The 23,337-nt window shown below is 39.7% G+C and overlaps 1 protein-coding gene across 3 annotated transcripts in view; it reads right to left on the bottom strand.

The window, feature by feature from the left end:
- The window catches only part of farp1 (FERM, RhoGEF (ARHGEF) and pleckstrin domain protein 1 (chondrocyte-derived)), a 101,927-nt gene that overhangs the window by 17,789 nt on the left and 60,801 nt on the right, over positions 1-23,337 (bottom strand). For 2 of the 3 annotated variants that reach the window (XM_066706737.1, XM_066706738.1), the window contains exons 3-14: positions 20,151-20,255; positions 19,480-19,522; positions 18,619-18,697; positions 12,962-13,059; positions 11,549-11,663; positions 10,453-10,600; positions 9,809-9,904; positions 9,224-9,390; positions 8,573-8,641; positions 8,000-8,087; positions 7,121-7,358; positions 89-276 (exon numbers count right to left, since the gene is read on the bottom strand). In XM_066706737.1, the coding sequence (XP_066562834.1) occupies positions 89-276; positions 7,121-7,358; positions 8,000-8,087; positions 8,573-8,641; positions 9,224-9,390; positions 9,809-9,904; positions 10,453-10,600; positions 11,549-11,663; positions 12,962-13,059; positions 18,619-18,697; positions 19,480-19,522; positions 20,151-20,255 (1,434 nt within the window). The remainder of the gene's footprint in view (positions 1-88; positions 277-7,120; positions 7,359-7,999; positions 8,088-8,572; positions 8,642-9,223; positions 9,391-9,808; positions 9,905-10,452; positions 10,601-11,548; positions 11,664-12,961; positions 13,060-18,618; positions 18,698-19,479; positions 19,523-20,150; positions 20,256-23,337) is intronic. The other variant, XM_066706739.1, reaches the window with a different exon arrangement.

Below are 23,337 nucleotides of genomic sequence, written 5' to 3'. Positions count from 1 at the left end.
TGCCTAGCTAAGTAGAAAAACAGTTTGTAATTCATAATTTGACCATTCATGCTTTCGTAAAACATCCTCAAAATCATGAACCACCAACCTTCCTCCTGACTTCATCCTCATCGTCGGTGCGCACACAGCCTGCGTCGTTCAGCAGGGGACTGGTGAGGGGGGAAGGCTGCCGGGCGTCGGGGCTCAGGCCGGGGGACAGGATCTGCTTCTGAGTCGCCAGCGTCCCCTGGGAGTTCATCGAGGTCTCCGAGAGCCGGGGGCTGTTAGTCATGGAGCCTGAGGGAGAGGAGAAGGGCGTTGAGAAAAAGAGAAAGTTGGGACATTCAGGCAGGCATAGCTGTAGAAGAGTAAAGCAGCCCTGTAGCCGAATACACGGTCGTTTAAAAGGACAAGTCTGATTAAATGTGGATCACTTAGTTATTAATGGACACCAAACGAGCACGATGGGTCGAATGGCCTCCTCTCGTTTGTAAACTTTATGTTCTTATGTGTAAGCTATCCAACATTTCCTTGATTATCCAGCAGCAGCTAACTTACTATGGACTTTCAGTCACACTGCCCGGGATGAGTCAATGTTTCTCAAAGGCCTTTATTTTTTTAACCATTCTCAGACAATGAGTTGGATTTCAGTTGAGTTCAGTTTTTTTTGCTTCACCAACTTCTTCCACAGCTTTCAGCCTCTATTTTCACACCAACTGCAATGCCCAGTTTGTGGATAGTCTACTAAATAACTACAGACAGCATTTTTATTTCCATTTGTGGTTTAACCAAAACAAAATATATAATTATGTCAAAACAATGACACTATCACTACATTGACTACAGACTGCTTGATTCCATACTTGCCCGTCACTGCTTTCTTTCCTCTGTTTGCACTACAAATATGGTATGAACAAAACAATGATTAACCGTAGAGCATATTTCTGTTCTAGGTCTACAAGAGGGAGTTACGAAAAGATGGAGGGATATCCCTGATAATTATGAGAGAGAGGAGGCAAAAAAAAAGCTAATTTGAAGTTCAGCATTCACACACACTACGAACAAACGCAAACACACAAAATATATGTATATAACGCACATATTATATACATAAGAAAACAGACTAGGGTTCTAGCTAACACAACACAACACGGAGGATGGGGTTCTCTAGTGTCTAGGCGATCACAAGACATCGTTTGGTGTCTAAAGAAGATGCCAGAGTCCCACTTCACAAAGGTCAACTTTATTGACACTAGTGCACAACCGTATACAATGTTAAAAAGTGTAGAAACCTTCTCAAAAAGAAATATCAAAACAGTAGCAGAAGAAACAAGTGTGTATGCAAAAGGAATCCCAGTACAATACTACAAAATACAGTGTTACAAGAGTGAGCGAGACCAGGAGAGAGAGAGAGAGAGAGAGTGTGAGGAAGACAAAGAGCAGCACAGAAACCCTTGCGAGTGTTCAGATACATTCCTGGGCCCTGTGGAAAAGGACAGGCCTTTTGCTTCAGTCTACATTGTTACTGTGGTTAGGTTTTACAGTAAACAAGGTCATAAAGATTTCGTTTTTTGCCGTTAAATTAAATGTTATTTATCAGTATCTGTGCCTGCTGTGAAGGACCAAACAGTTAACAGTTTATAGAATTTGTGTTTGTTTTTTCTGCTTGGCTTGGCTTTTACAAAACATTGGCAGTGGAAACACACACAGCACATTCAGGTAGTCGGGTGTGTTTTGGAGCCAGACTGTGGCTTTCAATTTCTGAATAAAGTAGCACATTCATCAGTAGGAGTTCTTTTGTATTCATATTTTTTTTAATGCAAATTTGTGCCCAAAATGTCCCATTAAAAATAATTTGTGATAATAGTTTCTATTAACACCTGTACATTGTCCTATACAAAAAACAAACGCTAATATAAAATACACTGTTTTGAAAAACACTTTTATAAAAGCCAGCTTGGTAGAAAGGAGATTTAGAAACTGTTTCTCCCCTCAAAAACACAGATGAAGGTGTTGTTTTATGGGTCACAGAAACCGCTAAGCAAAAGAGGTTAGACAGATACTCAAACCAGCGAATAGCCTCGCAGAGTGCACAGCCTTGTTAAAATGGTTGATAGAAGCTCCGCCATAAAAACCATGCTGAAACACGTGCTGGGTACAGTGGACACACCGTTACAAAACCAAAAGCTCTGGTGCTGGAAACACAAGTCCATGCTTTACACCAAAAGGGTGGTGTTAGGATTGGTGAGTACAAAGCAGACAAGTCTGTACTGTTGGGTTGCATGTTGGGTACTTGCAATGACAATGTACTGCATCTCTCTCCAAACATGTAATAATAATATTAATGAGGCATATTTGTGTAGAGTTATTGTCAATCATTTGTCATGAATGCCAATAATATGTTTTTAATCTGTAATAAATGCAGGTATCGTCTCTGCAAACCAACAAACAGCACTTTGCTTTATGCAGCAAGGTAACTCCCTGAGTCTGCAGTGATCCTGTTACTGACTTCCTTCATATAGCATAACTATCACACAAAGCTGATGTGTAAAGCTCAAAGATAACATTAAATCTACCGAAGATTAACTCCTGGATCAAAATATCGAATCAATTGCGAATTAAGTGCAAAGGAGCATATAATTATACAGGGATAGGCTTGCAGCAATTTTGGATCAAGATACAAACTAATTCTTCACCTGAAGCATGGCATTCCTATAATTATAGGGAATGTAGAACTATAATCTGAACTATAATAAAAAATAATTTGTATTTGCTGCACAATTATATCTTGTTAATGCATTGGAATCAAGCCGTTACCAAATATTGCAATTTCCTTTTCAAACATGTTCATGCAGCATTCAAACATAATGCACCTTTTGGAATTAATTTTGAGATCATGCAGCCAAAATATATGCAAAGTACTTGGGACTGCAATATACTGTTATTGATGTTGGTTAAATGTCTATATATAGGAGGACAAGATATCCCTATTTATCAATCATAAACTGTTTCAATTGGAAGCAAGCATTAAAAAAAGGAGGCCTTTGTGCCGAGTCGCTGCCTTTAGTCAATGATAAAATTAAAATTAAATTAAACTCAATATTTAAAGCATAAGCCTCTCAAAGACAGCTCTGAATTAAGCAGATGCTCATGACCGAAATGAGTTATGAGGACAATGAACCGTGGGAAGCCATGTTTGTTTCTTTTTCTTTGACACATATGGAGCATGCAACACCAATCAAAGGGTTTTTGAAGCCCCCTGTTCTCCTCTCTCAATGTTTGGGTGTCTTTGTTGGGCTCATTTCACCCTTTCCATTGTAACAGGATCACTGCATTAAGGGAGCAGAAAGTTTAACCTTCCCTCTTTATTCACCACCCCCCCCTATTTACAAACAGTTAACCTGTAAACAACAATAAAACATTTGGACAGAGTAGGAACAAGAGGTACATCATGCTTTGAGGAGAAAAGAACAGGACAATGAGAGACTTCACTCCCAGAAGTACATGCCGACAGAACAGTGCTTACACTGAGTGGGGAAAAAAGCATAGGTTTTTTCTTCTTCTAAATATATATATATATATATATATATATATATATATATATATATATATATATATATATATATATATATATATATACACGTATTATTAAAATAATAAAAAAAACTGCAAACAAATGACAATAATGAGAATGAAACCTTCAGCAATCTTTAATTTATCAAAAAAAAAAAAAAAAAAAAAAAAGCAGAGGAAAAAAAAAAAAAAAAATGCAAAGTATTGTTTTTCGGCAGCCTATAGTGCCCACAATGAATGCCTGAAAGACAGTTAAGCGAATGAATCATGCTGTGCCAGGCTGAGCCATCAGTTAGTGCTTCATCAACCCAGCAGGAAATGGAAGAAGTCAAAAATAAAGATTTAAAACAAATATAAATACCTGGGGAGCCGAAAACAAATGGACCCTGGCGGGAGTCATGTGGACCGGGTCATACCTACCTGTAATGTGGTAACCGTGTCTTATTATACAAGATGGCCGACTCCAATACCTCCTCATAACTCAATGAACAGTATCCATTTTGTACACTATTGGGAAAATCCACTAATTGTTTTTTTTTTTTACTGTATAAGAACCAAACTTATTTCCACAGTAACAGAAAACATCACTGATCTGAACTAATGCCCATGCTTTCAAAGATCATTATTAATGACTTTCTTCCATATTAGATTGTCATAACACTATAACGCCAACCTAACAGTAGCTGGATTGAAAACCCCATTGCCTACAAAATATCCAAATGATACTGCATGTCCTTACCCGAAAACAAACCAAAAACAAAACTCGGAATAGTCAAAAGTCAGAATAACCAACAACAATAATGATTACAAACTGTTTTACTAAAATTATTTTAGCTGATTATTTATGCTTTGTGGCTTTTATCTGCATTGCAAGATTAAATTATATTCTCCGTGGCAAATCAACATTTAATAATGTGCATATCACACCACAAATCTATCAGGAGTGAGTGCCAGTACATTAGAGTTTTAACAGTTCAGTAAAAAAATCCAAAAGTCTAGATACACATCAAATAGACAACTCAAAAGGTGCACTGTAAACAAAAATTACAGTGCATATTCATTAAAAAATATTAAAAGCAGACTAAGTTAGTCGTCATTTTTTCCTGACCGTAGATCAGCCTTTTGTTTAACCTTAAAAAGTGTAATGTGGAGTCTGGCTTTTCATTGTATCTTTCAGACTAACACTGCATTGCAAAAAATATCCATATCCTTATCCTTATAAAATAAAGAAGCAGAGATGTAACCGATTTTCCCCAACTTTAGCTACACAATCAAAGTCATACAGATCAAAAAGTAAACCACTATACTCTTAAATACTTTGAAGATTCTTCACGTAGATGTATCAACTAAATATGTATCTATTGCACTTGCCTATATTTTAAAAAATATATTTTAGAAAAGCAACAGACAAGTGCAGTTAAAATACTGAAGAATAAAAGTCTATAACAAAAAATAAAAACCTAATTGGTCTGTTTACACAATATCAAGAGGTATTAATTGTCTCTAAAATAAAAACAAACATACATGAAGGCATATTATGGAATGCTTGGACATTAGAATGAACCACTGAATTAATCTGCTTAAAGACAACTACTAGATCTCACACCATACCAACCAGCTACCCCAGAGCAGGACGACCTTCAGAGGGCTAATCCAACCTGAACTGAATACAAAACAGTTACTCTAACACCATCAAAGTCCTCCAAGCAAGTTTCACAAAAAGGGGGGTAACCTATGTCTCGGTCACCCTGGTTCTTGTTACATCACTACACAATAGGAGAGGTTGTAGAACCAAATCCACAATCTGTGGGATGTATAAAAAGGAAAGAAAAGAAAAACTTTACAACACCTAAGTTACACTTTATGAAAATAGAGTGTGTGGAGTTTCTTACATCTCTTCTAGTTCTTATCAGGTCTATGTGTTGTCCCAATATTCTTTTACACCAGCTACACTACACTAGTTTTTCTCCCCCAGACACCATGGCAAACAGGGTTGGCACTTGGAAAGGCTGGTTTCAAAGCTTTTCATTCCAAAGGACCACCTACACAGGAAAGAGGTCGTTCACTGAGTAAACACAAAGCAAAACAGACCTTGTGGTTTCCCTCCATATTTCAAATCAAAGAGCAGCCCCCCCAAAATTTAAAAATAAACGAAGGTGTACCTTACACCCTGAAAGAAAAAAAAATCTTTCAGTATCCCTCTTAGTCTCGAAGCAGATTTGTCCTCCCTGCTTGATGGCAGGAAGAATTCCCCAAGTCCACAGATATTAAGGCTTACTGTACATTCAGGCCTGCCTATTTGTGCCTGAAGCAGCACAGAGATCATGCTACACTTATCCACACTTTCTGCCACAAACAGAAGGCCAAGGCTTCCGTCAACGTGTACTGCACATCTATCCTCTTATGAGGAGCACACAACCTCCTACCACTAGCTCAATACACACTGCCAAGAGCCACCTCACTGGAAAAGCTAAATTAAACAACACACGTCCAGGATCTTATGGATTCTAACCCTAACAGCTAAAGACTCGTGCACCATCTTCATCACTCAGGTTAAAACACCCATCTTCCTCTATCTCCTCATCTAACTGCAGGCTGCCGAAGGAATACTTGTTTCTAGGCATGGGCGACGAGTTCACGGCAATGGGGTTACCATACATGAGTGGGTGGTTGTAAGGGTTGAGTATTTCGGACTCCGAGTCGCTGGATTCCGTGCCACTGCTGGTCGAGCCGTCGATCATTTGAACGGCTCCCATGTGATCCGCTGCGCCGCCGCTAAACAGCTTCTGCATGGCAGGGCTCATCTTGGGCAGGCCAGGGGAAGACAGGCCATTGCCAATCATCCGCCTTTCCAAAGCAGCCATGCGCTCTGCTTTGGAAACGCTCCCCGACCTGTGGTCGTTTGTGGGAGTGGAGGTGACCTGACTGAGGATGAAAGGGTCTGTGTCGGAGCGGTTTCTCACGTTCTGCATTTTTTGCAGGTGTGGCCTACCTACAATGGGAGAGCAGTTACCATACGTTTGGCATTCCTCCCGGGGGCTGGGCCTCGAACTAAAAAGTGGGCCATCTTCCCGAAGTGAAGGCCTGGAGCCGTGACCGTTTTGCTCTAGATAACTCGGAGAGCCGGTCCTATTAAAACTGCTCATGTGCGGGCTGGAAGTCTTGCTCCCAGGAGTGTGGGGAGCAGGCAGGGGGCTACGGTTTTCCGAGCCCCTGAAAATCTCATCGACTAGAGTGCTGTGTCTCGGCATGCGTGGGGTCCCGCTGCCGTAAAATGAAAAGTCGTCGGGCTCATCGTCAATAAACTCTTCAGTTAAATTGAGTGAAGGCCTGGAAAAGGTAGGGGGATCCCTATATCTGCCTCTGCTGCGATTCTCCTGACATTCACGAGGGTTGGCACCGTTACCGCCACTACTGCGGACCACCGGTTCATCCTCATAGTTGTCATTTGTTTGGGACTGGGACCTGGTGACACGGCCCTTCGCCACGTCATACTCGCTATCTATGTCACTGCAGTCTATGTAAGGTATGGAGTTGCTGCTGCCCCTAGCAGCCCGGGATGCTGGACCTGTGCTCAGATGCTCCGATTGCCGTTTGCCCGACAGCTGCTGGCCTTTCCCCTGGCCGACTGCATCTGGTTCCTCCTCTGCCTGCTCGGCGCTCTGGCCCTCACGGGGGCTCCTCCGGGATGAGGGGGTGTGGTGCGGCTGCTGTCCTGCCGTGTCCTCCACAAACCCTGTGTCCTTGGGCAGCCTCGATGTCTTGGCTGGGGAGTCGGGCTGATCTCCAAAAGTGCAACTGGCACTCTGCAAACAGAAAGCGGGAGAGAGCCAGTGGCTAAAAGTGCATTTTAAATCTTGATCAATTAAGCTAATCATTTCAATTAACTAATTAAGAGCTTAGCTAGAAAGAAAACTGACCCTGTAACTCTCAAGGACCATGGCAGGAGAGCCCTAATTGAAAGTAATATAACATTCAAAGTCCTGAGTCATAATACTGTAGTTCAATAATGAAACATTAAAGTAGTAAATCAGGTTATTGATCAGTCTGTGCATATCTTAAAACTCAGACAATATAAAGCAGCAAAATGTTTCACTATTGTTCTGAAAAATGTAATCCAGTATTTGACCATTATCATTATCAATGACATTGGCTCTATATTAATGTTACAATACAAGAGAGGATAGCTCTCATCTGTGCATTATTAAATGTCTTTTGTAACACTATTGTCTGTCTTTTGTAACTCACAAGTGCGACAGTCCCTGCAGGCTGAACAAGCAGCGCATATCTGAACGCACACTCCTCTGACAATTATTCTGTCACCATCTCTGAGAGGAGAGAAGGCTGCCGTAACTGGGCTGCACACAGACGCACAAGACACACCGAACATGACAGACGTTTAAACTCTCGAGACTGAAATCCAAAGAGGGAAGCCGGGTGTACTGACAGTGATACTGACTTGCTTTGGCACTTCGGGACGGCGCTCTGAGGGCTGAGGAGACAGGCTCAAGTTGGACTGGATCTTACTGTGTTTCCTGAAAGGCAATGTTCGAATGCAATGAGGACAAAGCCAGTCTTGGACAGCACTTGTGAATGAAATCCACATGCAAACCAATTAGACGTATGTGCAATATTCCATCTCCCCGAGTTGATAAAAATGCTTGTAACAGTTCTGGTTCAATCAGCTGCATAATTGGCTCAACACACACTCCTTCCACCTCAATTAAGACCTCCATGGGAATCCCTTATCCATTAAATGCGATTTGAGAATATATTCCAGTCTAGTCAAAGTGTGAACTCTGCACATCACAGACTATTCAGATTCAAAATATATTCTGCAATTTAAAGACACGGATACAGTGACATTATTACTAAGGCTATTCACACTGCCTCAGTACATTTTCAATTCTCTTGCTTCACTGGCTTCATGAAAGTTCTAGATCTATCCCATGTTTCTCAGTCTCTGAAGGTTTATGAGGTCAACAAGACGCATGTTTGTACAAACCCAGAAGAGTCTTACCTCTCAAAGGGAATCTTCTTGAATTCCGAGTCTCGGACGTAATCAATCACCTGTTTCTGTGTCCGGCCACTGGAATACAAAAAAAATAAATAACTGCACATTCAAGGAAATGCACATTATAATAGATGTAAAAGTAAACAGCCATTTTAAATTTTAAGCAGAAAAAGTCGAGTAAGCTAAAAATGAAGCCACTGCTCTTCATTGGTAGTTACACCACTAAGAATAATTTTTTATTTTAAATAAGCAAGACCAACTATTACAACGTGAATTACAGCATAATCATGAAAACCAGGTTCAGCTTCTATACATATTCTTTCCTTCAGAAATCCATCTTGCTCAGCTATATTAAATAATTCAACCCCAAAACCCCAAGTCGTTTAACATTTACCATACACCTCTACCACGTAACACTGTAGTACAAGGGTTTTACTTCTGAAGTAGTGTGGTTGAAATCAACCACAACACCCATGACATTCTGAAAAGTTATTTGGCAATGCGTGATTAATACCTTCCCAAACACAACAGGATATCGTCAATCACTTAACCAATACAGCATTGGCCTTTACTAGGGATTGACGTGTAAAAGACAGGACATTGTTTGGCTGTGTTTGGGATTATGTAAATTACATTAACTATCATGCCTGGTGATACCTGAATCTGAAAGAGGACCCTCTGCTGAAGAGGACTGGCTTGGGTTTGGGCTTGGGCTCTTCAAACAGCCTGAAGAAGGCATGGTACTCAACACAGATCTTCCAGAAGACCTTGCAGCAGTCACGGCTGCCCATCAGAAACTCAAGGGTGTCCTGGTAGTTGCTTTGCTGCAAGATACGATCAAATACACACCCATCCAAAAACAACGGCATGTTAACAGTGTCAGGGCAGAAGAAGCCCTGCACAGCTAGTGAGGATTCAGCAAAAATAAATGTACGTTGCCTTTTTTCCATCCAAATTTAGTTTTGATACAGATACAATGCTATAGAGCAAAAGTAGATACAAAATGTATTAGATTTATATTTTGCAATGTTTTTCTGAAATTTTGAGATGCCAAAAACAGGAAGGGACTGGAAAACTCATTTAGGATTTTAAAATTAGTTTGCCAAGTTTATTCAACCGAGAAGATTTTCAGAAGGCCTACAAAAACAAATCATCATGCGTTACAGTCAAGCACTTGATTCCAATACATCATTCATAGCTTTAATGAAAAAAAGCGAACCAAAAACAAAAAACTACACTCACATTCAAGTCCGGGCGCAGCTTGATAAGAAACCGTTTCCTCTTAAAGCTCAGTTTCCGCACCTTGGACCAGTTAAATGCATTTATCTTTGTGTGCCCCTTTATACAAGAAGGAAATAAAAGTACTGTAAGTTTCCAATGTAGCAATATGAAATAATACAAAAAAATGTATTTAAATATTGACTTTCACATTCCAAAACAAAAGTTTTACCAGTGTTGGATGTATTGAGGAAACATTTTTTCATTCTCGTTTAGATTTTTTTTCGCTTCCTGTTCCTCTCTGTCTACTGCAGTAAAGTCGAACAATTCATATTGTCAGCTGCACGAGTTGATCCACAAATTCCAGGACTAACAACTTTTTCTTTGTGGCATCTCATCTCAGCTTCAGTAAAAAGGTTTTGTGTAAATGTATTTGAATTTCCATTGCTAAAAACAAAACCTTCTTTGATATAATTTAGTGGTTTACCACCAACAGGGGGGTGGGGGCTTTTCTGATATATATAAAGTATTGAATTTAGTCTTAATATTGTGGCTTATTATGCAATATATGGAAGGACCGGGACACGACCAGACAGGATACACAAGAACTCTGCACTGCCAGTTAAAAGCTTGAGCATTTGACAAGCAGCAGCATCATCTCGAGTCACCTGAAAAACCAGGATTCCTGTGTGGGCCACAGAAAGGTTGAGCTTAGTTCCTTCTCGGTCCTTGGCTGGGTGAAGCCTGATGCCATACATCTCCAGCCGCCGCGCAATCTCCAGCAGCTGGTAGTCGGACTCTGCTGGTGTCTGCCCACTAGAAGAGAAGACAACTCAGTGCTCTATTGCAGTATAAGGTACCCCTACTCAGCACCTTCAGCTTTAAAACTTATTACCAAACAAATTACCTTTACCACGTTGATCAGGAGCCCAGGCAAGTGATCAATGCTATAGGCTACTTCAGCATCTGAGTATCTTAATTATACTTCATTTTGTCATTAAGGCGGCGTAGCTAATTCACAACTATGACTTATGTTGTGCATGACTGAAGTAAAAAAAATTGATTAACAAAAGCAAACTCATTCTGGCAACGGCCAGGTATTACAATTCCTGGCTGATCTTATATTGTTCTACTGCCAAGAGTTAAGGATGTCCACATAAAATTATGACAATTTAATGAAGAATGCAATTCAATACAGTCCAAATTGCATAAGTAAGTGCTGGTATTTTTAACAGTGGATGCCGGGAGAGAAAAAATAAATACATAACAAGTCACATCTTCAAAGGGCACAGACATTTCCTGAATTGAACAGACATCACTGAGGCTACAGAGAAGAACAAAGACCCCAGTGGTAAAACCATATTTACTTCCCCGTATCTGATGTCTGGAAAAATGACTTCCTGTTTCCTGTATGTGGTGCTTCATTAGAGATTCTATTGCCAGTAATGGCTTTCGCCCAAAACACAAGTGGTAAGAACTAGCAGCTGAGAGAGTGATGAAAACAGGCGAAGGGACACTGAAATTAAATATGGAAGCGTGAAGTTACAGAAGAATAATACAAAAAACGTAGTTATGTGACCATTTATATGAAGGCAATACCAGTCTTTCTCCCACATTCCTGAAAGCAGTGATCAGTGTTGAAGACCATATTCATGGGGCAGTGTTTGGGAGTTTCTAGTGTGGTTGTGGTTCATCCGATTTAATCGATATCAATTGTACACTGGTTTCTCTGGCAATATAAATCGTTAATTAGACAATACATACACGTGCTTTCGATGAAACTCATTGATCTTGTCCACCAGTATGTCTTGATCTGGAATGTACTTGTTTTTCCGGAGGTGCTGCCGGTTCTGGGCTTCATCAAAATCTCCGATCTCGGCTGATGAAAGAGGGACAAGGATAAAGCCAGACATTTATGGGCTGTGCAGCGAGATCACAGTACGATAAAGGCATTGCTTCCTGCTCTGGCCACTCAGCCCTCTCGGCAACGAAAAATCAAGAATTTCATGCCAGGCACCATATCAAAGATACAGCATTGCTAATGTCCAATTCCTTCAAGCTAATGGCAAGTAAAAAGACATGACCATTTATGAGTAGGTTTGCAAAACATAACAGATGGGAAACAATCACCAGATAATTCAGCACAGAAACAAAGTGACATTTCAAAAGGCATCAATTGTTTGTGGGTGGAATGGAAAACATTTTGACCTTTTGAATCCAATAGATATTCCGAGTAATTCCATAAGCAATTGATTTTTATGGAAATACCCTATGTAAAATAGTAGATTAAATTTAAATCTATAATCCCTTTAAAGCAAAAAAAAAAAAACACTCACACACTCCTATGTAGACTTCCCTTCCTCCACTTCAAAGTCATGGCAATGCACTCATTAAGATGGAAACTAATAGGTCTGCTCAGTAATGCGGAGCAAACACACTAGCTGTCAGAGACAGGTATGTGCAAGAAACTCCATGTTCATTGGTCTTTACTCAATGAGTATAAACTGAGTCGTATCTGTTGTTGTACACACCTTGTATGGAAAGAACAGACTTCCAACTTTAGCCCCTGTAAGCCCAGACAGGCGTCTGAAAGAACTTGGCACACTATCTGTCAGTGTAAAGACTGAGGGTACTGATGATTCTCTCACTGAACTGCATTACTAACCTAACGAAGCATGACCTCAATGTGCAAAAAGTCGTCTGAATCTTTTTTTTTTTTTTTTTAACCCAACTATGAAAGAGGAATCGTATTCAAAAGGCTGAAAGAATGACTAATCGAGTCTGTGGTTAATTCTTAAGAAGCTTTTCGGGTTCATGACCAGCACAAGCACTGACTAACTTCACTGTCTTTCGTCCGAGATCAGACGAGCAGAAGACAGGCTTCTGATGTTCTGATAAATGCAGCGTCTTTTAATCCACCAAGCTCAGATCTAAACATTTGGGTGTTCATTAAAACTTAAATTAATAAATTTGAACTATCATTCATACAATTATGGTCATCATATGTACACCGGTATACTATCTTGTTAACAGTTTTAAGATTGTAATTCAACAGTGACAAGCAATGTTTGTCTCCAGAATCCCTGTGCAGATGTCAATGCTTAAAAAAAGATTTAGTCCCATATGTGTCATCATGTGGCATCTCTGCACAGTTAATGCAAATATAGGTTTACTTACACTGAACAATGTGGGACACCAGTAGGGCAGCACTGCTATCATTGCAAGTTAGTCGACCTGCAGCCAGATCCTGCTTAATTTGCAAGGCAAAGAGGTACCTGAAGGTGAAAGAAAAGGTGAAAAAATAATAATAATAAAATTCAGAGCTAAAAAGACTAACGCTCACATAGACTGGTGTTTGGTTAGGAATGCTGCACGATTCCACTCTGACTGACAGAAACCTCTCTGGGAAAGAGCTCCATCTTCTCAGACCTGCTCTTTGCCTCCTTCCTGTCAATCACACTGTACAGGTCACATTTTCCCGCTACACTCGACTCCCACAGCGATAACCTTCAAGAGTTCACATGCTTATTAATATTCCCCCATAAATGCAATGAATGCCACAGCGATTCACTGATGGGATATGGTATCCATCCATATACACTTGTCCACATCCCCAGTCATACGGATGCACATCAGCTTAATTTGTATTTGTGAGATGACTTGACAGATCTACTGCAGAATTTTCATGTCCTTATTCTCTCACCCAGAAACAGCAGAAAGACCCTGGCATTGCCAACACTCAGGCCCTGGGAAGCCCATAATGCACTGCTCTCGTTTGCATGCTCTGCGTCTTCCTGAGCTGCTAGCAGAGCTTTTGAAGTTTGCAGTTCCACAAGCCTGCTAGGATCCTGAAACGTTGCCAAACTCTTAATTACCTTTATGGCAGAAACACTGCCCCACTGCAAATTTAATCTCTGCAGTGAGAGAACATGACAGGAACCAAATCCCGAACCAGCGAAAGTTCATAAATCTGTCGCACTACCAACCGCCATTGTTGAATACATTAGCCTTGTATTTTACTCCTCAATCCGGAGGGGAAAGGAAAATGCTGACTGTTCTTATAGTTTATATTACAGAAATGTATTTTTAGCCATAGAAGCACTGTTTAAAGTCTTGCCCTCAAAGGTTATATGCTATACAAGACTGAAATAAAAAGCAGTTTTCAATGGCTTATTTTTAGACCACAGGCCTAACAAACACTTTGTAATACTGTTCAGCTGTTATCAACCAGTGAATAATGTGGTGAATGTGGCAGGTTAGAGAGTGGCAAATAAATGAATAAAATCTTCCTCTGGAATTCCACAGCTTTCTTGACAGGTTTAGAAAGAAGGTACGTTTACCAGACAAAGCACAGACAACATGAGAATGATAATAAAAAAGGAACTACATGAGCTTCATACAAACTGACAAGAGCACAGAGAACAGAATAACAATTAAATGAAAAGAAAATGATATAATGGTGATAACGACCCTTTAATAAGGTTTGAAACTTTTGTATTTTTTTAATGAGTATATAGTGTCACTATATTCAACTATATCTCAAGGTTATGAAACAGTAAGTTGCTGCAAAACATACAGAATTGCATCATCTTTTCTGTGAAGAGGAAATTTATATATTTTTTTCTCTATCGTGTGAAAAGTAGGATTATTTCTTGAGACTAGAGAGCAATCTGTGAGTTGGGCTCTTTGTATTTGCTGCTCAATCGTCACCAGTCTATAAAAAGATCTACAGTTCTTTTGTTATTTACTGACCACAATCAAAAGCAAAAGGACATTGAGTTCTGGCAACAGCTTCAATCGGCATTTGTTTTGTTATATGTGTTGCGCCTGTTTCACCAACTGGAAGAAATGTGGAAATTCCTGTGTTAAACCAATTAAAATAAATTAATGTCAAAACAAATGCAATTGCCTGAAGGACTTGCTTTAATGCAGGCACCATTACCTTGTCCACACCTTTTCTGTGTTTCAGAATCACTAAAATGGCTCATTCAAACTAGAGAGTGAAATCAGTGCAAATATTTGTTAATGTTGATGAATTACCACATTATAAATAATTAGTTACTTAACAGACAAACTCAAATTGACTTTCAGAGCCTCGGGGGTAAACTGTACAGTAACACCAGCTAGTGCAGAGCCACTTACAGCAAGACACGGGGCTAGTGTCTCATTCACGGGACCAAACACAAATATGTAATTTGTCAGCCTGAGGTAAAACACATTGGGGGAATGCTGGCTGGAGCCTTAAAACAGACATCTTGGTAGTGATTCCCTTAACGGAAATTGCACTAGTGCCATATTAAGTCCCCAACAACAGCCGACACTTATCAAGAATTCTTTACATTTTCCAGGATTTTCCGTTACAGAGGTATGCTTTACTAGGCACAACAAAACATAACCTACAGCAGCATTGGGATGCCCGAACAGATTTTCATCCTACTGCAAGTACAGATATTGTTCTTTTCCTGGCTTCACTCTTGTTTGATCTCCTTGCAGAACTGGCATCTTCCCTTGGCCCACACAGGAGCTGGGTTATTAGGTCTGCTGATGAACAGCCGGTCAATGTGTTTTTCTTCTGGTGATGAAAGGCTGTAGACATTTTCACACTTCCATCAAAAGGGTTCCCAGACATGTGTAGGCCTGGTCTTTCATAGGCCCTCAGCAAAGCATTGATTTGATTGTGGTTTGTGTCATGGAATATTACAGCTTATGATTTGACCATAAAGCTCTCTATTATCATTAAGAAGGAGGAAAAAAAATGAATCTCAATTTCTCAAAAGTCATGTTTCATTTGTGAAGTAACAAATAGATTTAAAATAAAATAAAATTAGCGTGATATAGTCTGGGGCTTTGTGTGGTTATTGCCATTAACCTTCATGGATAATAACTAGTCTGAGAGCCAGATAACCCTCCTGAAATCCTCTAAAATGAGCTTAATGGAAGCCTCCAAACCCTAAATACATTTTTGTTACAAAATGGTAGAAACTTAACTGAATGGATTGCAAATGACAAGCCCAGTACATTTCATACTTTCAATCTGTCTGAATCAATCTAATTTTCAGAACATCCATGTGCAAGAGGAACAAGCACATTGGGTTGGACGAGTGGATGACCCATCAAAAACAAAGCTACTCCGAGCACAGAAAGAGCAGGATTACACCAAGAACATACAAGTGATTAAAAAGCAAGACTAACATGTATGAAATTATTAATGGAAACATGAACGTTAATACCCTAAATGGCATTTACTGTAGGAGCAGGCTGGCAAGGAATTCACTCTCTCACTTAAATTAAACCGAGAGGCGCTGCTGTGAATGGAAGATTACTGCTGTCAGTAAGATAATGGCCATCACAATGACGACAGTTAAAGAACAGTTCACTTAACATGAACCAACTTTCAAAATGCTGCTCAAAGAGCTGGCATGGCTGATGGCAGAACATTCCTTCCTGTGAGACCCTAAAACAGAAATATTTATGGATATATGAATACTAGTCTGGCAACTCCCCGACTAACAGAAAGCAAACAGTTAAAAATACCTTTAGCCTAACACAGATGCATATAAATAAGAAAAAATACAATTTAATGTTACATGTAAAAACAAATAAGCACAACTGTGATAATTTATCATCATCATCCAAAGCAGTAAGACAACATGCAAATGGCACTTAGCACACTGGGGAAGAAATCTGTTAACAAAAGGAGTTTTTCTTCATATGGGTAACGTGTCAGTTGTGCCAAATAAAATAAAACGCTCAGGTTTGCCTAATGAAGGAAACTCTGAACTCAGCAAAGAGCAGAATGTTTTTTTTGTGTGTTTTAAATTCATTAAAATGTATGTTAGCTGTAAGGTCATATTTGTTGCGATGCACGACACTTTAACAAGACAAATGTATGGAAAAAAAGTTTGGGAACCGCTGCTGTATATGAAAACATTCTCTTGCAAAAACTTGTCATTCTGAAAAGATCTTTCATTATGAAAAGCTCTTAGTACTTTATTTTATTAAATTATTAAATTAACTCCCAATTCAGCATTGCCATCCAGATGATATCAGAGGGGAGGAACTTATGATTGGCATTTTGAAAGCACATTAAATTTTCAAAGAAATAACTGACAAGGCATTTGTACCAAATGTCAACTAACTAATTAACAATTTATATTGAGTCTTATTACTGGCTGGCATACATGTTTCTGAAAATATGAATAATTCTCCCTCTACAGTATTATAGCACATTTCTGTAAAATTGCTGACAATGGGCTTATAACTAGACAAGAGAGAGATGGGTCCCACTTAAATGCCGAAGCACACACAGGAAGTCAATATAAATTTACAAAGTGAACAAAACTTGTGTATCATCGCAGCTGAGGCAATTCCTACATAATTGCTTTGATATGTTTAGCCAAATCTGCTAGCTACTGTACTGTGGACTGTGCAATAATGACATTTCTAAACAACAGACAGGGACAGTAACTTGAAAATAAATATCAAGCAAGCTTTTTTTTTCCTATACATCTCCTATGAGAATCTTAGCATGAAACTCACAAAGCCACTAAAACTAGAACATCAGAGTGAGCAAAAAGGAATCTGATACTTATGGAAAAAAGAAAAAGCAGCAGGGCTTAGTTGAGGTTATTCATGGAGCTTGCAAAAAAACTGGCAACGGGAATGAAGTAGTGTATCAGCCATACAGAGAGCAAAATGGCACATCCGTAGGAGACTAACTCATTAAAATGATTAAACGAAAAGAAAAGCACACACACGTTTTAAAAGAAGCACACTTTTCAGGGGATCTTTGAAATGCTAATGATGGCATTAAAAGCACTTCCTCTCCCCCTTTGGGAGCAAAACACAAACTTGACTGGATAATGTTGGGAAAGGTTTTTCTTTATATATAAAAAAATGAAAAACGGTCAGCTTCTCGAAGGGCTCATTGTTCTCCTCAGTGGCTTTTTGTAGCCTCCCAGGCCAGAGTTTTGCCTTGACTAATAAGAGAGCTTCATCCTTATTTGATTGGTCGATAAACTTGGAATGGCAATGCTAAAAAGATAAATAAGGCAACTATGACCATTGGAAAACTTGCTGGTATCTTTTACCATTATCCGGTGGCAGCAGATAGATTACCTTTCATGTATTACACACAACAATATGGGATATTAAGCAAGGCACCATTTACAAAGTTTTAAAAAATTGCCACATTTAGTCCAAGACCGAATAAAGAAAACATTATGCATAGATTTCACCTGGGAGACTGAATGACTGTGAAATCCTGTGGTCTTGTTCATTCAGTTATAGCAGTTAGCAACACATTTCATCTTCTTGTCCTCAAGGGGACAATTAACATTAAGCAACCAAAAATATCTATACAAAAGTACCAATGTATTCTGGATATTAGATATGACATTTGTATAATGTTTTTATTTATTACCGAGTAAAGTCTCTCTGCTGGTAATAAACGTTATAGCTTGATGGTTGCTACACAAGAGGATGAGATGGCAATCTGTCAAAAATAGGCTAAAGGCTAAAATACTGCCTTTATAATTTTATATGAACACATTGAAAAATGCTGAACCACAAATCTTGTTCATATGGGAGACCTGGGAGGAAGGCTCCTAAATCCACAGTTATTGCACACCCCTGGTAGGGAATAAAGCCAATCCAAAACTGCAATAAGGCTGAGAATAACTGCCAGCAGAAATGTACATGCAGATCTACAAAAAACACTTGAAAGACTGTAAGTGGGGCTGCGGAAGATATTGCGTTGTCGCACAAGCTTCTCCTACTTCTGTTAGAAAAAAGAATTGGCCCCAACAAACACACAAATCTATAACGCATCTTACCTTGTTAATTCCTCCAGCAGCTGGGCATGGTCTGGGGGGAAGAACTTCACCACAAATCTCAGGACTGTGTGCTTGGGTCCTACAGAGACAGGATCACCACAGTGAATGACAGTGTAGAATACCCCAAAACTCCAGGTGAAGCAAGGTACCAATAACCAACTTTTTTGTTTTTATTTGGCTTACAACAAAGCATTGTTAAGTGTATTGCCTAATATAGTTTGATAGACTATACTGAACTCAATTGCAATTCTCTATAGCATGTGGTTTAAAGAACAACTGCTTTGGCTTATACTTAAGACTCACAGGTACAGGTTCCCTTATTAGAGTCCAGGATAAATGACAGATCGATCCGATTTTATTTTTTTCCATCCATTACAAGCCCTTAGTGCTAACAGTGGAGATCTCTTTAGGGCATAAGTATTGTGCTAGTCTTCTAGCCATCAAATGTAAGCAGCCTTTGGGTTTGAAGATGACCAATTAAATGGGATTTTTCTTTTCCAAACATAAATTACACTTTCCTACAGAAAGAACATCTGTCCAGTAGGCTAGAGTGAGTTTAATCAAAGAAATGCTAAAAACAGCTAACAGGAATAAATCCACGTTTTTTCTTCAAACTCTCCAATGACAGAAATTAATAGAACATGAAAGTAATTTGAAAACAAGTCTTAAATAATTTAATTTCAAATGCAGAAAGTGGATTTCTCAGCAAAACAAACAAAAAAACAAAAACTTGATAGCAACTTCAACCGTTTCCATCATGTTTCCATTTAGGTCTGAAAAGTCTGTTGTATAAATCACATGTGGAGGCAGAAACAATACACAGCTGGACCAAGCACAACTCACTCATACAGCAGAACTTACTTCCGAGTTGCTTCATGATGGGTTTTAGTAGGTCCAGCCACACCTGCGAAAAAGAGCAAAACGTCAGTTCTTCTACTTCTACAAGTAACTTGCTGAATAAAACAAAGCACTGATCAATTATTCTAAACTCGTAGTCCAGAACCCATTTACTGTTGCTGCTGTACTGTGGCCTGTGTTCTGTGCCACTGTGAAAACGTATTGTACAATTGCGTTATACATTTACATTTCTACCTCGCTATTTTACAGCTCCTCGTAGGTTAAAAATGTGAGTGTGTTTTGGAATATGCGGCACAGTGGATAAAAGCTTAAAAGTAAATAAATAAGGATACACTTTGAAAGATTTGCAATTCAATGGAAGACAAATGCAGCAGTAAAGGAAAAGCCAACAATTTGGAAACACGCGATAAACCAGGAATAGAGATGATGCAACAGCGGAAGGGATACTCATCGTGTTCCTTCTAATCCTTTGTTAATCACTCTGATATTAAAACTGATTTATTGGCATCCCTGAACCGATCATCATTTCTTCAAAACATAAGAGAATCATTCACGGCAAAGACAGCTCAGCATTTTAGTACATTTTCCCAGGACTACAGTGGGAGGAAATCAAATCAATTCTGAATGGAGCCTAAATGACACCCAGTAAAGTCACTCTTATTTCATTCACTCACCGTCATTTTCCGGTGGTCTTGGTATTCGAGGCCAAAATAGTCTCCCTCGATGAGATTCAGGTGGGTGCACACGAGGTCAAACAGGATCTTTCCTGGGGCCCTTTGCTGTGAGAAAAGAAACTATTAGAATCATGCAGAATGCAAATTAAGCCACAAAGATAGCTTAACATCATATGTATGTTTTGTAAGCCTTGCATAAAGTATTACCACACATATTACGTGTATAAGTACAATGGAAGGACTTGGGTAGACTACAATATATAAACATATATATATGCAATTAGAAACAAAGGATTACAAATTCTAGAAAGGGCCTGGACACTGTCTTTGTCTAGGTACGTTTTCTTTCAAGAAGAACAGTCTCTTTCCAAGAGGAAAGGGTCTTAAAGACTCACATTTGGGTGGCGAAAGCATACATTTCAGGAAGAAATCAATATAATCCTGCTTTCTACAGTCTGAAAATAAGTAAACAGCTCTTTCTATGAAGGTGAAGGCAGACAGGGAAATTAAATCAAGAAATCCACTTTCAAGCTTATCTCATATGACCAGGGAGGTTTGCTGCTCTGGTGCCGCGGCTCTAATATTCGCATTAGGCTGTGGTTTACTGTACCATCAAACCGACCACCGAACAAGATTTTAAACGTTCAGCAAGTGCCGATGACAGGCAAGAGGGACCAGCTGTGGTTGTCATTTACAGTGTAATAAAAAGACCCCAATGGGATAATTGCTGAACCCTTGTCCCTCTCTCTGCTAAACTGGCTTTAATGGGCCTCGGTGGGGAGATGCTCGGTGCTGCAGTACATGGGTACACACAACACACAAATACACGCCTACAGCACTGGTTTATGTCATTTGCTTGCCTCTGTGAAAAGTGAGGAAATCTGTATCATGCAGTACACTGTGCTTCCACAAATAAGGGGTTTTCTGCTTCGAATGGTCCACTGACCCAGGTTCAGATGGAAGCTGACTAATAACTTAAGACTCCTGATGGCTTATTTCACAGCCTGGGACCTCCTGGGTATCACGCCAGAGTAGTTAAGTGCTTAGGTATTGGCTGGAACCTTAGAATAATACTGGAAATGCACCATCGCTATTGGAATTATAACTCCCTCCACCTCATATCTGACTGATGTAGTAAAGAAATATAAATCATATAAATAAAAACAAAAGGAATTCAATTCAACAAAAACATCTGAGGTTTTAAACAGTCAAACACACTTTCACTACCCAGAGAAATGATTAAGAAGAGTTGCAAACAAAACCCAAATGACGCCACCATACACAACAGATTTTCCCACATATGGACAGTTACAAAGCCGAATCCGAGTCCGAGTAAGACGATTCCTGGTTAGGCACCATCAAAGCCTGCTGGACAGGGGGCGGGCCTGTCTTGTTGACTTTGTTCTGGGTTCCCAATGTTACCCTGGGAGTGACGAGGCAAGCTGATGCCCTTTGATGCTGTAAAGTCGGCACGATTTATTGAAAGGATCCTTTTCTCCACAGACCTTGAGAAGTCTTTGAAGTATGAAAGAAGTGGCTGTTCCACCCCCTTCTTGCACACGGGCAGAAGAACCATGTCAACCCCTCCAGAGAGTACAATTTAATTTCCAATTAAGTGAATTGCTTCTCGGTTTAAAAGCAGTATGAAACCAGTCAGCACACTCCTCACAGTATATATCTAAAGAGAGACAATGGATAGAAAGCTAAAATATTCCACCTTCTTTGGTAAGAAGAGGGTGGGAGGATCTGTCAGAATTACACTTTTCACTGGATTTGCTCTAAAAATGATATATGACTTGCAAATTTGCATACATGTGACTTGTTGAATAATTTATTTCACGTTAACAGGCGAGGCGTTTTCCCAACACCGTGCTATCGAATAGTAATTAAGCAGGATTAACCTTTATGGAATAGCAATTACAGCAAAGGAATTGTAACATGAAGAGGCAGACACCAGTAAAACTGAATCAATCTAGGTTATTCAAGAGTTCTCTACAAATCTTGAAACAACTCGGATCACATCAGTACGGGCTCCGATTTCGACAGGGAGCTCCGCCCCGAGGCAGTGTGCTATGCACTGATCTCTTTCTGCGTATCAAATGTCTTGTGCACAGGTAAGATTTGCCTATAATATAGGAATTTAGTAATTCAATAGTTGAGACCCATCTTAAAAATCCATGAAAGTAACCATATAAACAATAAATATAATATCAATATATGCATCTAGGAATGTCTAGGCCTATATTTCTTTTTTACACTAAAGAAGCCTAATTGTTTTAATACCATGTACTCTGCAGCATGGTGGTCAAAATCATGAACCATTCCACGCTTTGTGAAGGGGTGCTCATTTTAATGCGTCAAAACTCTGGACCTGTGAAGGACAGATTTTGCCTGTCCTTCAACAAAGACACTGGTTCAAATCTTAGCCTGGGGTCAAACCTCAAAGAGAAACATCTTTGCATGACCAAGAATTGATTCCCAAGCAGCGACGACTTCTGACCTTGCAGTAGCCACATATGGTCACTAGAGTGCAGCATCCTTTTAAGACCTGGCAAACGGCACACCAGAAACTCACGAGAAATTCATTATAAACAAAAAACAACTGTCTCAAGTATCCCACTGAAATCATTAAAGTTTTTGTTTTTTTTCCTAATGAGAAGAGAAAGCTGGTATCGGCAGAATGTCCTTCAAATGTATATTAAATCCATATGATTCACACTATAACCTGAGAACATGCAGTGTTCAGTTTTCCTGTCAGGAACTTCAGTATCCTTTCCCTTCGTTTTCTTTTTTTCTGTCAACCACAGCACTCAGGGTCTGAAACCGAAGCCAGTGGAAGGCTGGTTCTTTCCATATGCTGACAGGGCTGCTGTGAGTTAAGGTTGGGCAGAGCACTCTTGCCAGTGGAGGCCTGTGTAGCTGCCAAGCGCTGCTGGAGCCAGCTGGCCCACACATCACAAAGCAGATCAGGGAAGAGCTGCAGAGAGAATCCTGTCCATCCAGTCAGAGAAATCCAGGACAGGGACAATTCAACACCGGGTAGATGGATGCAAATTAAAAAAGTGCAGCTGTAGCCTGACAAATTGAATACACCATTGACAGATTGGCTTCCATATAGCTGAAGGAGGAAAGACTTGCATCTGTTACTTCCCGTTTGTTATCTGCACCTCTATTGGGAACCCCCTCC

Source organism: Amia ocellicauda, chromosome 6, assembly GCF_036373705.1.
Source record: "Amia ocellicauda isolate fAmiCal2 chromosome 6, fAmiCal2.hap1, whole genome shotgun sequence".
NCBI lineage: Eukaryota > Metazoa > Chordata > Actinopteri > Amiiformes > Amiidae > Amia > Amia ocellicauda.
Note: the sequence above shows the minus strand (reverse complement) of the source record. Positions and strands in the feature narration are given on the sequence as shown.